Genomic DNA, 13361 nt, shown 5'->3' with positions numbered 1-13361 from the left:
GAATTCCCTATTGGATTTATTGGTGACTATCTCATATTGATTGTCACTAGTTTTGGTCTCCTCCACAAACGGAAACATAGGCCGAGATTTTGTGGGGGGTCAGCGGGCGAGATTGGTGGCGGGTCTGGTGGGAAAGTGTTTTTTTTTCCCCAGCGGGTCGGGACCCCGCTGTGAACCCGCCTTTACCAAATGTCAGGTCTGTCAGCGCTGAGCAGACCCGACACGCAGCGGCGGGGGGAGCCAATTTAAATGATTAGTGGCTTGTTTACAGCCACTTAACAATGGTTTTAAACTGACCTTTTTGAATTTGACAGCTCGCCCACCGGTTTCCCGCTGTGCCTAGACCTCGTCTGTGAAACTGAAGCGGGAGGTCAGTGGCCATTGAATCAGCTGATGAGTTGACAGCTTCAAATGTCAAGTCAAAGCTCCCAGCTGATTGAGACATGTTCCTTTAACCAGCAGCTTCTCTAAACTGCATTTCCACTACAGATTCAGAATGCTGCAAGTCTTTACACAATTCTCCATCCAGTCTGACCTCGTTACCTCTCCCACCATTGACAGATCGCTTCTGTCATCTCTACTTCACCTGCAATCTATTCCATCAGCATGGGTGCACTTTATACTCTCTCACCTTGGTCCTCAGAATCCCACCACAATCGGCTCCAACACCAGCATCAGCAGGCACACCAGCAGCACCAACCTTCTCTGCAATCACCTGATGCTGCACAGGGCAGAGGGCATCAGCACTCGATCTGGCCAGGGATGGCCTCGGGATGGCCTCACCATGGCCAGATTTACTTCACTTGACGCTGTACACCCTGGCTGCCACATAATGCACCAGGTTGGCACCACCCCACACCAACATCATCAAGCATCCCTACAATGCCCAAGCCATTCCTTTCACACTCATCGCCATTGTGGGAGGTACTGTTATGTTTCACCATTCAGTGCATCTTACTAAGCCACTTCCAAAGGTGCACATAAGTCTGTCCAAGAACGCAAAGTGTTGAAAATAAAGGTTTCAATGTTTGACACCACATTAACAGAAACTTTACATGAACATTGCATAAAACACCCAAGTGCCTACCCTTGTGTGTTGTTGGTTGGTATGATTACACTAGGATGAAGGTGAGTGTGAGGGGTGGCTAGTGAGATGGGGATGTGATAATGTAGAGAGAGAGAGAGGGATGGGTGGAGGTACAAGGTAAGTTGGTGTGAGTAAGGATGTGCAGGAGTAGGGTTGGGAAGGCAGAGTGATTGGGATGTGATGAGAGGCACAGCAGGATGAGGTGGAGTGTGGCTTTGTACTGACATTTCGTGATCTACTGAGATCATTGTAACATTTGCGACACTGCACCCAGGTCCTCCTGACCACATCCCTGCTTGTGCCCTCTTCTGCAATGTGCAACCAGGCTGTGTTGATCTCCTAGGGAGGTCTTCTCCACCCATGGGAAGGGAAGAGGACCACCCTGTGTGCTGTGACACCCTCCATAAGCATATGGAGGGAGTCATGGGAGAGCCTGGGTGCAGCCCTGCACCTCTGTGCAGTGATTGTCAGTGTTTGAAGCACCTCAATGCTGTGGAACACTGACAGCACAAATGTCAAACTAAATTTGCACATGGTCCCCTTAAGGAAACCGGCTGGTGACGTGTCATCAGATGACATCACAAGACCCGCTTCCTCTAATTGGCCGGCAAAAGCGCTGGGTGGGCTTCACGAGCCCCATCAAAGTAAATTCATTTCACAGAACGGGATGGAACCAGCAGCGGGGTCAGGACCCGCCACCGACGTCGCCCGCCACGGACCCGCCGAGGTTAGCAAAATCGTGGCCATATTCTCTACGCCTACCCTATCGAACCCCTTCATAATTTTAAAGACCTCTGAGGTCACCCCTCAGCCTTCTCTTTTCTAGAGAAAAGAGCCCCAGCCTGTTCATCGTTTCCTGATAGGTCTAACCTCTCAGTTCTGGTATCATCCTTGTAAATCTTATTTGCACTTTCTCCAGTGCCTCTATATTCTTTTTGTAATATGGAGACCAGAGCTGTTCACAGTACTCCAAGTATGGTCTAACCAAGGTTCGATACAAGTTTAACATAACTTCTCTGCTTTTGAATTCTATTCCTCTAAAAATGAATCCCAGTGCTTTGTTTGCATTTGTTATGGCATTGTTAACCTGCATCTCTGGGGATCGGTTATCGACCAATATTCACTACAAGCCCACAGCTACCTGGACTACACTTCTTCCCACCCCGCTTCCTGTAAGGACTCTATTCCATTCTCCCAGTTTCTCCGTCTCCGCCGCATCTGCTCCGACGATGCCACATTCCACACCAGTGCTTCAGACATGTCTTCCTTTTTCCGCAACCGAGGATTCCCCTCTACCGTGGTTGACGCTGCCCTCGACCGTGTCAGTTCTATCTCCCGCACTTCTGCCCTCACCCCTGCCCCTCCCTCCCGGAACCACGATAGGGTTCCCCTTGTCCTCACCTTTCACCCCACCAGCCTCCACATTCAACGGATCATCCTCCGGCATTTCCGCTACCTCCAAAGTGATCCCACCACCAAACGTATCTTCCCCTCCCCTTTCAGAATTCCGTAGGGACCGCTCCCTCCGAGACACCCTAGTCCACTCCTCTATCACCCCAAACAGCCCTTCCCCTTCACCTGGCACCTTCCTGTGCAAGCGGAGGAGATGTAACACCTGCCCCTATAGCTCCCCCCTCCCCACTGTCCAGGGCCCCAAACACCCCTTCCAGGTGAAACAGCGATTTACTTGTACTTCTTGCAATCTAGTATACTGTATTCGCTGCTCACGATGCGGTCTCCTCTACATTGGGGAGACCAAACGCAGATTGGGTGACCGCTTTGCGGAACACCTCCGTTCAGTCTGTAAGGGTGACCCCGAGCTTCCGGTCGCCTGTCATTTTAATTCAACGCTCCATTCCCACTCGGACCTCACCGTCCTTGGCCTCTTGTATTGTTCCATGGAAGCTCAACGTAAACTCGAGGAACAGCACCTCATCTTCCGATTAGGCACTTTACAGCCTTCCGGACTCAATATCGAGTTCAACAATTTCAGACCATAACCTCGGCCCCTTTTATATTTTTTCTTGTATTTTTCCACTCCTTTCCCCCCCTTTCCTTTTGTTTCTCTCTCACACCTGGCAGCTATCTCTTGCCCTGCCAGTACACTTCTCACCTAATCTCAGCCTATTACCATCTCGTCTAGCTTCGTATACCTTTTATTGTCTCTTTTACTTCTTTTGTTTCTTTCACTTCTTTTGTCCGATCGCAGCCCTGCCTTCGATCTATTTTCTTTTCTTTCCAGTTTTGAAGAAGGGTTCGACCCAAAACGTCAACTCAAATTTCTCTCCACGGATGTTGCCTGACCTGAGTTTTTCCAGCATTTTCTGTTGTTATTTCGGATTTCCAACATCTGCAGTATTTTGCTATCGTATCTTGCTACTTTTAATGATTTGTGAATGTGTACATGCATGCAATCAAATGTTATGCGCAGGAGCCAGTAAGCGTTATTTGAGCAAACAACAATTTTAGCACAGGATAAACTCTGCTCCCCTTTAATCATGAGCAGCAGCCCTTTAAGAGCTGCTGCCAGGACAGATTTCCTCCCCATCCTCCTTATGCCTGTTGTTCTTGCAAAGGGAACCTATTATAATGAGAAGGAATGACTAATCTCCCAAAAGTTGGCGATGCCAGCCTACTTCTGGCATAGGCACAACCCCAATTTTGCTGGTCTTGCAAAATCAGGGCTATAGGGCATATCATACAAATATGATTAGAATCTCCTTACCTGTCCAATGCCTTTCAAAGGCCTCTTCTTATCAATTCAACGGTTTATGTTTCCATGCTGCTAGTTCTTTCCTCCGGGAGGGCTAGGCACCTTTTGTACTCTTTGGGCTAGAATTTCCCAGGGCCGTGGAGGCGGGAATGGAGGCGTGTGGGGTGTTAAAATCACGAAATCGGGGGGCACGAACCCATCCTGCCTCCATGCCCGTTTCCCAGGAGGCGGGAAGGGGATTAGTGCCAATTAATTGCCTGTTAACAGGTAGTTAACAGGCAGTTTTTAGTCTAATCCCTATTTTTACCCCTGAAGTGTGGGCTGCCCTACGGCTTCAAACCACGCCAAGTTAGCGAGGCGGACCGTCGGGATGAAGGGCTTGGAGGGGTCGAGATGTCCGGTGTTCAGGTGAGTGATGGGTGCATGAGTGCAGAGATAAGTGTGTTTGGTCTGTGTAAAGTGTTTGAATAAGTTTTACTTACTTTTACTTACTAATGCAGCCTTCCTTCCTTCAGGTCTCGGGAGTCCCTCATCTCACCGGCACAGAGAGCAGAATGGCCGCGAGCTGTCAAAAGTTGCAGCATTCAGCTTTCTGTTCTGGAGAGATCTCTAAATCAGTCTGAGAGGAAGGAATTAACTTAGTGTACAGATTGTCAGTGTTTGACAGCTTCAAAGAGCTGTCAAACGCTGATATTTCATCTGTCAAAGGCTCTTGACAGATGAAATATCAATCTGTAACGTCACCTGTTGCCGGGTGGCCCTTAATTGGCCTGCTGAGCCCGCTGGGCGGGCTCAACAAGGACAATCAAGGGAAAATCGAGTGGGTTGGCCCACAACTCGATGGAGGTGGGACTACAACCCCAAAAGTGGGAGTCGCGCCTCCTACTCGCCTCCATTGATAAAATCCAGCCCTTTGTCCTCGTATTACACGCCAGTGCCACAGTACAGATTAAGATATGGTGATTTGGCACACAAATTCATTCACTTATCTATGTGAATACAAGGTTTTGCATATATCTATACTTTTGACTTCATGGGGGAGGGTATGCTGCGAGGAGGATGTCATGAAACTCCAGTACGATTTGGACAGGTTAGGTGATTGGGCAGAAACATGGCAAATGCACTATAATGTGGATAAATGTGAGGTTATCCACTTTGGTGGCAAAAACAGGAAGGCACATTATTATTTGAATGGCAATAGATTGGGAGAAGGGGAAGTGCAAAGAGACCTGGGTGTTCTTGTGCACCAGTCGCTGAAGGGAAGCATGCAGGTGCAGCAGGCGGTTAAGAAGGCAAATGGTATGTTGGCCTTCGTAGCAAGAGGATTCGAGTACAGGAACAAGGATGTCTTGCTACAGTTGTACAGGGCCTTGGCGAGACCGCACCTTGAGTATTATGTGCAGTTTTGGTCGCCTTATCTGAGGAAGGACGTTCTTGCCATCAAAGGAGTGCAGCGAAGATTCACCAGGCTGATACCTGGGATGGCAGGAATGACGTACGAGGAGAGATTGTGTCGATTGGGCTTATACTCACTAGAGTTTAGAAGATTGAGAGGGGATCTCATCGAAACCTATAAAATTCTGTCAGGCCTGGACAGACTAGATGCTGGAAGGTTGTTCCCGATGGTCGGGGAGTCCAGAACCAGGGGTCATAGTCTAAGGATAAGGGGTAGGACATTTAGGACTGAAATGAGGAGGAATTTCTTCACCCAGAGAGAGGTGAACCTGTGGAATTCTCTGCCACAGAGGGCAGTGGAGGCCAGTTCATTAAATATATTCAAGAAAGAGTTGGATATATTTCTTAAGGCTAAAGGGATCAAGGGATATGGGGAGAAGGCAGGGACAGGGTACTGAATTTGAATGATCAGCCATGATCACATTGAATGGCGGAGCAGGCTCGAAGGGCCGAATGGCCTACTCCTGCTCCTATCTTCTATGTTTCGATATAGGTCTCCATATTAAGACAGGGTGGTTTGCACCTTGAAATTCATTCACGTCTCTTTTTGTGAGTACGTTTGGCAGTGCCAAGCATGGCATCTTGCTGGAGGCAAGCTAAACCAGCAAAAGGTGCCAACCCTCCCAGCTCAGTGCCACTCATTAACTTTCTGTTGAGGGCCATAATGCCTTGCCCGAGGACCACTGTCCGCACGGAGTGATGGAGAGGTGGGTCCGCACCAGCAGTTCCCCACCGTGAGCTCCTGATTTCAACCATGTGGTTGTGGTTAGTAGCCAAATGGAAGCCGGGCACATCCCCATAGGAAGACAAGATCCCTGAAACAGCAACAATTTTTTTAACAGGGGCCCTTTCACTCGCTGGATGGAAGCTGGAATAACTCCTGGTAGGATTCCTTTGCTTCCTGTAGCTGGAGAGAAAGGAAAGGAGAGGGAACGGCACTGAATCCCAGCTCGGGCTGAGGGGCACATGGAACAACAGGGGACATTTTCCGCAGATCAGGAAATTGTGCACCCTGAACCTGTGATTTTTTGTTTTTGACCACACTGGATGGGAAATCACGGCTCAGGGTGCGGAGTTTCCCAATAGACTCTCCTGGCGTTTGAGGGGAGCTGCGAAGTGGCAAATTCCCTGAGGACGAATGGGAAATGGGCTGCAAACGGCTCACAGACCTAGAGAGAAAGCGGGGAATTATAGACCGGTAAGCTTGACATCGGTAGTGGGGAAAATGCTAGAGTCCATTATAAAAGATGTAATAGCAGAGCACTTGGGAAAGCAGTGACAGGATCGGATAAAGTCAACATGGATTTACAAAAGGTAAATCATACTTGACTAATCTACTGGAATTTTTTGAGGATGTAACTGGTAAAATAGATAAGGGAGAACCAGTGGATGTGGTGTATTTGGACTTTCAGAAGGCTTTCGATAAGGTCCCGCATAAGAGATTAGCGTGCAAAGTTAAAGCATATGGGATTGGGGGCAAGGTACTGACTTGGATCGAGAACTGGTTGCCAGACAGGAAGCAAAGAGTTGGAATAAACGGGTCTTTTTCCGAGTGGCAGGCAGTGACTAGTGGGGTACTGCAGGGATCAGCCCTTGGACCCCAGCTATTCACAATATATATTAATGATCTAGACGAGTGAACTAGATGTAATATCTCCAAGTTTGCAAACGACACAAAGCTGGGTGGGCGTGTGTGCTGTGAGGAGGATGCCGAGAAACTCCAGTATGATTTGGACAGGTTAGGTGATTGGGCAGATGCATGGCAGATGCAATATAACGTGGATAAATGCGAGGTTATCCACTTTGGTGGCAAAAACAGGAAGGCAGATTATTATCTGAATGGCAATAGATTGAGAGAAGGGGAAGTGCAACGAGACCTGGGTGTCCTTGTGCACCAGTCGCTGAAGGTAAGCATGCAGGTGCAGTAGGCGGATAAGAAGGCTAATGGTATGTTGGCCTTCGTAGCGAGAGGATTCGAGTACAGGAATAAGGATGTCTTGCTGCAGTTGTACAGGGCCTTGGTGAGACCACACCTTGAGTATTGTGTGCAGTTTTGGTCGCCTTATCTGAGGAAGGATGTTCTTGCCATGGAAGGAGTGCAGCGAAGATTCACCAGGCTGATACCTGGGATGGCAGGAATGATGTATGAGGAGAGATTGGGTCGATTGGGCTTATACTCGCTGGAGTTTAGAAGAATGAGAGGGGATCTCATTGAAACTTATAAAATTCTGACAGGACTGGACAGACTAGATGCAGGAAGGATGTTCCCGATGGTCGGGGAGTCCAGAACCAGGGGTCACAGTCTAAGGATAAGGGGTAAGCCATTTAGGACAGAGATGAGGAGGAATTTCTTCACCCAGGGAGTGGTGAACCTGTGGAATTCTCTACCACAGAAGGCAGTTGAGGCCATTTCATTAAATATATTCAAGAAGGAGTTGGATATATTTCTTAAGGCTAAAGGGATTAAGGGATATGGGGAGAAGGCAGGGACAGGGTATTGAGTTTGGATAAGCAGCCATGATCTCATTGAATGGCGGAGCAGGCTCGAAGGGCCGAATGGCCTACTCCTGCTCCTATCTTTTTTTTATTATGAGCGCTATTGGTCTGGGGGTAGTTACCTGGGACCAGGTCACCTGTGTATCACCTCTTAGTCAGGGAATAGTGCACAGTGTGAGGCAAGAAAAAGAGAGAGGGGGACAGTTTAAAAAAAAAAAAAAAAAAAAAATTGTGTCCGGTAAAACAAAGAACGAAGGGAGCGTTTCAACTGACAAATGAATGGCCGTTCTATTTCTTTTTCCTCAGACACTGGCATCAATACTTGGAGCTCTCTCTATGACAAACATCGTCGAGCTGATTATTTCTCTGATTTGCCTCAGTGTGCTCATTCCGACGAAAGAAATCAACAGCCGCTTCAGGCAGAAATTCCGGACCCCCATCCCCATCGAGATCATCATGGTAAGGGCGCAACAACAGGTGCCGTCAGTCACTGGCTCAATACTTATCCCTGATGGGACGGAGAGAAAGCGATTCAGGGCTCAACTTGTGTGAGATTCCACAGCTTCAGAATGGAAATGTACAACACAATGCTCCAATATTATGAGTCCTATTTGTAGGGGAGTTGGAATCATGAGTGTAACGCATGCATGTTAGAAATAACAGAGGAACAGGAGAAGGCCATTCAGCCCCTCAGGCCTGTTCCGCCATTCCATTAAATCTGTATTTTAACTCCATCTACCCACCTTGGTTCCTTAATACCCTTGCCCAAAAAAAATCTGTGGGTCAGGCAGCATCTGTGGCGAGAGAAACAGTTAACATTTCAGGTCGATGACCTTTTGTCAGATTTCCAGCATCCACAGTACAGGAAACTTTCGATTAACCGGCCCCTAAATAACCGGAAATGTCGGTTAACCGGCAAAATTCAGGTGTAGGTTCAGGTAACTTTTATTACTTTTTTTACTCCATTTGTTGCTGTGCAAGGGTGTGGCTGCAGCTGTTGCTAAGCTACAGAGACGCTTGCAACTTGTGCCCATTGTTCTGAAGCTGTTGCTAAGCAACAGGGTTTGTTGCTTTATATGGAGCTCTCAGCTCCGTATCTTTTACTATAGCGTTCGGTTATCCGGAATTTTCGATGAACCGGCACCACGTCGGTCCCGTCCGTGCCGGATAAAAAAAAGTTTCCTGTAATTTTGCTTTTGTAAAATCTATCAATCTCAGTTTTGAAATGTTCAATTGACCCCCAGCACCCACATCTTTTTGGGGAAGAGAGTTCCAGATTTCCACCACCCTTTGTGTGAAGAAGTGTTTCCTGACATCACCCCTGAACGGCCTGGCTCTAATTTTAAGGTTCTGCCCCCTTGTTCTGGACTCCCCCCACCAGAGGAAATAGTTTCTCTCGATCCACCCGATCAAATCCCTTTAACATTTCAGACACCGCGATCAGATCACCCCTCAACCTTCTATACTCAAGGGAATACAAGCCTAGTCTGTGCAACCTGTCCTCATAATTTAACCTTCTAAGCCCTTTCCCCACAGTAGCACACAGTACCTAAGTGTTGTCCTCTCACCTGTGGGATCCGGCTTTCAATCCACTTCAAACAGGTAGGTTTAAGAATTCCTCTCTCTGCAATCTGGTACTTAAGCTGCATGAGGTTGGGTGGGGTCACTTCAGAGAAGATGACAGCCACAATTCCTATAGCGTGCTTCACACGTATACAGAGGCATCTCAAAGTGTTAGAAAGATTTAAAAGGAAGACTTGCATTTCTATAGCGCCCATCACAACCTCGGGACGTCCCAAAGAGCTTTACAGTGCTTTTGAAGTGTAGACACTGTTGTAATGTAGGAAAAGTGGCAACCAATTTGCGTACATCAAGTTCCCACAAACAGCAATGTGATAATGACCAGATATCGGGGCAGATTTTGCAGTCGGCAGCGTACCTACAGTGTATGACACCAGCATGCGAATATAATACGAACTTACCTGATGGGGACCCTCCTCTTCTTGCTCTCTGACGCTGCGTGCTCGAGGGCAGCGCAATGGCCCACGGATCCCAGGGGCGCAGTGTGTGCGGAAGCGTACTTGGGATCACGTGGGCCTGGTGCTCCAATCAGTGCAGGCGCCGAAGGGAAAGCATCTACCTCCAATACTGTTCTTGATATTGCATTTCACCCGATGTATTTTCAGAATAATTATAAGGGCTAGGAGGATAAATAGTTCCAAAATGACCCACTCTCTCTCTCACAGACCCACCTAAAAAAATAATTAGGGAATTAATTCTTAAATCTAATTTAGGAATTAGCATTCTGCTAAATCATTCAAGCTCTGAAATCTCATACAAAATAACATGGACAGGTGATACAAACATAAATACAACAGAGTCCAAACAAAGATCTGAAAAATCTGTACTTTAATCATTGGGGGGGTTTCGGACAGTTTTACAATTCATTCTGGAGCTAATAGAATGAGTAACTGTGTCTACCTAATCCCCTTACACTGATGCAAACAGGCCTGCTTACATCAACGTCAAATTTTTGTACGGAATTGCTGGGCAATTAGCCCAACTCTGCCCCAGCAATTGGGATTTCCAAGGTGTTACTTGACGGATTGCAAATTTGGGATTTAGCGCATGCGGAAATCCCGAACTTGCGGTTCATTTCGAAGGCGGTATGACAGCGTATTCTGAGAGTACGTCGTCATACCCACCGCAAATTCTGTCCAAATATGTTTTAGTGATGTTGACTGAGGGATAAATATTGGCCCCAGGGAGAACGCCCCTGCTTTTCTTCGAAATAATACCATAGGATCTTTTACGTCCACCTGAGGGAGCAGACGGGGCCTCGGTTTAACGTCTCATCCGAAAGACGGCACCGCTGACAGTGCAGCACTCCCTCAGTGTCAGCCTAGCTTTATGTGCTCAAGTCTCTGGAGTGGGACTTGGACCCACGGCCTTCTGACTCGGAGGCGAGAGTGCTGCCCACTGAGCCACGGCTAAATTGAACCAGCATGTTTAGCCATGTTTTACCGGCCTCTGATCCAGTTCCTATTGCGATGTGTTGAATGTACGAAGTTCTGATCGTCTAAAATGAATAGAAGTATTGGATCTAACCGGCCACTTTGCTTTTTAACAGGTTATAGTGGCCACTGCGATCACCTTTGCTACGTCCCTTGATGAGTGCTGCAATGTCCAGATAGTGGGACATATCCCTGCAGGGTGAGCTCCTCTTTCTCAAGAAGATTAAAACCACTGTAAGGACTGGTGTGCGACAGTTACCACAAGTGACATGTGTGAATAATTGTGAGTTGGGTTTCGTGACTCGTGCTCAGTGGGCCCTTTTGCCTTCAGGACGATGTATAATCGAAGGTTCCCAGTCATCAAGCTGAATCGGTTTGCCAACTTACAAAATTTCTAGTCAGGTCTTCTGGCAATCGCACATGCCTTTGTACTAAGTTCATTCTTATCATTTAGGCTGTAGTTCCAGTTCTGAGACTGGGAGCTCGGCCTCCAGACAGGTAGTTCCCCATATACACGGCCCGGATGGAACACTCACTTATCTAATTCCTACCCAGGAGAGAATGCTGACCGTGGGGGGAACACATTAGCAGAGCTCCTCTCTCACTGTTTCAAATTTAAGAAGGCCAAAAATCTGCGGCCCTTCTATGGTGGAAGGGCTGTGATTTAATCCAGGATCTCGATACGCCGATCCTGGCTTTCCTTGGCGGTTTCCACAGGGCCTTGTTGGGAGTACAGCCTGCGCCTACCCCCAAAACAAGGTTAATGGTGTAGGAAGAGGCATAACCAGGGAAGGGGAGTCCCAGACCAGGAATTTCCCTGTCCCCGACCTAGCAGGACATTGGCAGATGTGGAACTCATCTGAGAATCCAGGCCTGGGACATGACCTGGACCCCCAAAGGCAAAAAAGGTTTGAGGCCTTTTTTTGGTGGGACGGGGGGGTTGTCGATGAGCATCATTGCAACATCTTGCCGGGGAAGGGAAGAGGGGCTGGGCAGAAAACCCTCGACTTAGCACTGTAGGCTGTAATTTCCAACCTCCTCTAGGAGGCAGGCACTTGAGATGCACCCCCAGTGGCATGAGTGCATCCCATCATTATTTAAATTAGATGATCTCCTCCTGACCCCGTGAACTGTGGCACGGTCAGTGCCAGGGGTCGCCAGCGAGCGGATCCCAGCTCTTATGCCAGAATCAATGGCCTGCGGAGATTTTGAGGCCTAAATGTTTTAAGTCCTTGGGCAGCAGCGCAACATTGTCTAAACATTGAAATTAACTCCAAGGCAGGTTTAAAAGGGCCCAACAGATGCCCTGAGCTCTTTTTTAAATCGGCCTGTCACTATGCCGGAGTTACGCTCCCAGACATATCAAACTCAAGTGGTGTGCGATTACCCCCGCCTGAGAGTTTCAGATTCCCCTCCGCCCCCGTCTCCTTCCCAGTTAGACTGGGCCCTAACTCTGGATATATACTGCAACTGTGCTGTGAACTAGAAACCATTTCACAGCAACACCAAAGTTGCAGTATAAATGCTCCCTAAAACTCTTTATTAAAGGATCGTGCTGACGCAAATAGAATGGGTGTGTGTGTGTGGGAGTAGAAGTTTCTGGAATGTCTCTCGCCCACAATAATTCTCCACCAAACTGACCCCAAAGTTACAAGGCTGATTGGGAAGTTTATTTTGACTGAAGTGTGTAGGACAGGGACTGAAATAGTCGCCATGCCTCTGCATGCTGCTCCACTAAGTCTATCAAAATGCTAACATGACCACAGCATTCAACCTCTGGAAGTCCATTTGATGGGTGGTTTCGGTAACTGCAATAGCAGAGCAGTAGACTTCCAACTGAGAGATCCAAGTTCAATACCCCACCTTGCTGGCCTTTGTCAGTCATGACACGATTGTCTGGGGGGCGGACACAAGCAAAAACTACCCAGAGGAGGTGTCCTTTTAGACATTGCTCAGGCCCAAGGCACTTGTAAGTCACTCACTCAAGGTATTCGGAGAGATATGCATGGGCTGTGCCCTTCTCTCAAAGGGGACTGAAGGGAAAGCAACCTGGGAGGAGCAGAGGAGGAAAGATTTAGGCACCAGGTTCTTGTCGGGATGGCTTTGGATAGAGTTGGATTCTTGGTTTATAAAATGGTGGTAGTTTATACCCATCAAAGAGAAGCAGCTGATGGCTGAAATTGGAGGCACGGGCAAAGAACCTTCTTGGCACCCACAAAGTTTCTTGGTTTTGCTCCTCACTAAAGACTACCTAGCACCAAGTTATTAATGTTGATGAGACAAGACACATTGGGGGTGAAATTGGTCCTGGGCGGCAGCGCAAAAGGGGCGATGGCGAATCGACAGCTCGTTTTACACCACGCCCGATTTCCTATTCCAATAAGGTCCATTGTGGTGTAGAATGGGCGGCCGATTCGCTATCTCCCATTATGCCCTGCTGGCGCAGACCAATTTCACCCACCCCATTGTCTTTTTAATGGAAGAACTAGCTGGAAATGATGGATAGGAAGACTATGGGGGAGAAGTTGAGTGTAGCCCCGTTTGGGGCGCCAGCCTCGCCAGGGCGCTAAAAGTAGCGCCCCGGAAGCATTCGCGG

The 13361-nt window shown here is 48.1% G+C and overlaps 1 protein-coding gene across 1 annotated transcript in view; it reads left to right on the top strand.

The window, feature by feature from the left end:
* The window catches only part of slc26a10 (solute carrier family 26 member 10), a 96062-nt gene that overhangs the window by 9693 nt on the left and 73008 nt on the right, over positions 1-13361 (top strand). Inside the window, exons 2-3 of the mRNA XM_085972515.1 lie at positions 8032-8210; positions 10882-10964. Coding sequence (XP_085828641.1) covers positions 8032-8210; positions 10882-10964 — 262 coding nt within the window. The remainder of the gene's footprint in view (positions 1-8031; positions 8211-10881; positions 10965-13361) is intronic.

Source organism: Somniosus microcephalus, chromosome 33 (genome assembly GCF_052327205.1).
Source record: "Somniosus microcephalus isolate GS21.2 chromosome 33, FLI_Smic_1.0, whole genome shotgun sequence".
Classification (NCBI taxonomy): Eukaryota; Metazoa; Chordata; class Chondrichthyes; order Squaliformes; family Somniosidae; genus Somniosus; species Somniosus microcephalus.
Note: the sequence above shows the minus strand (reverse complement) of the source record. Positions and strands in the feature narration are given on the sequence as shown.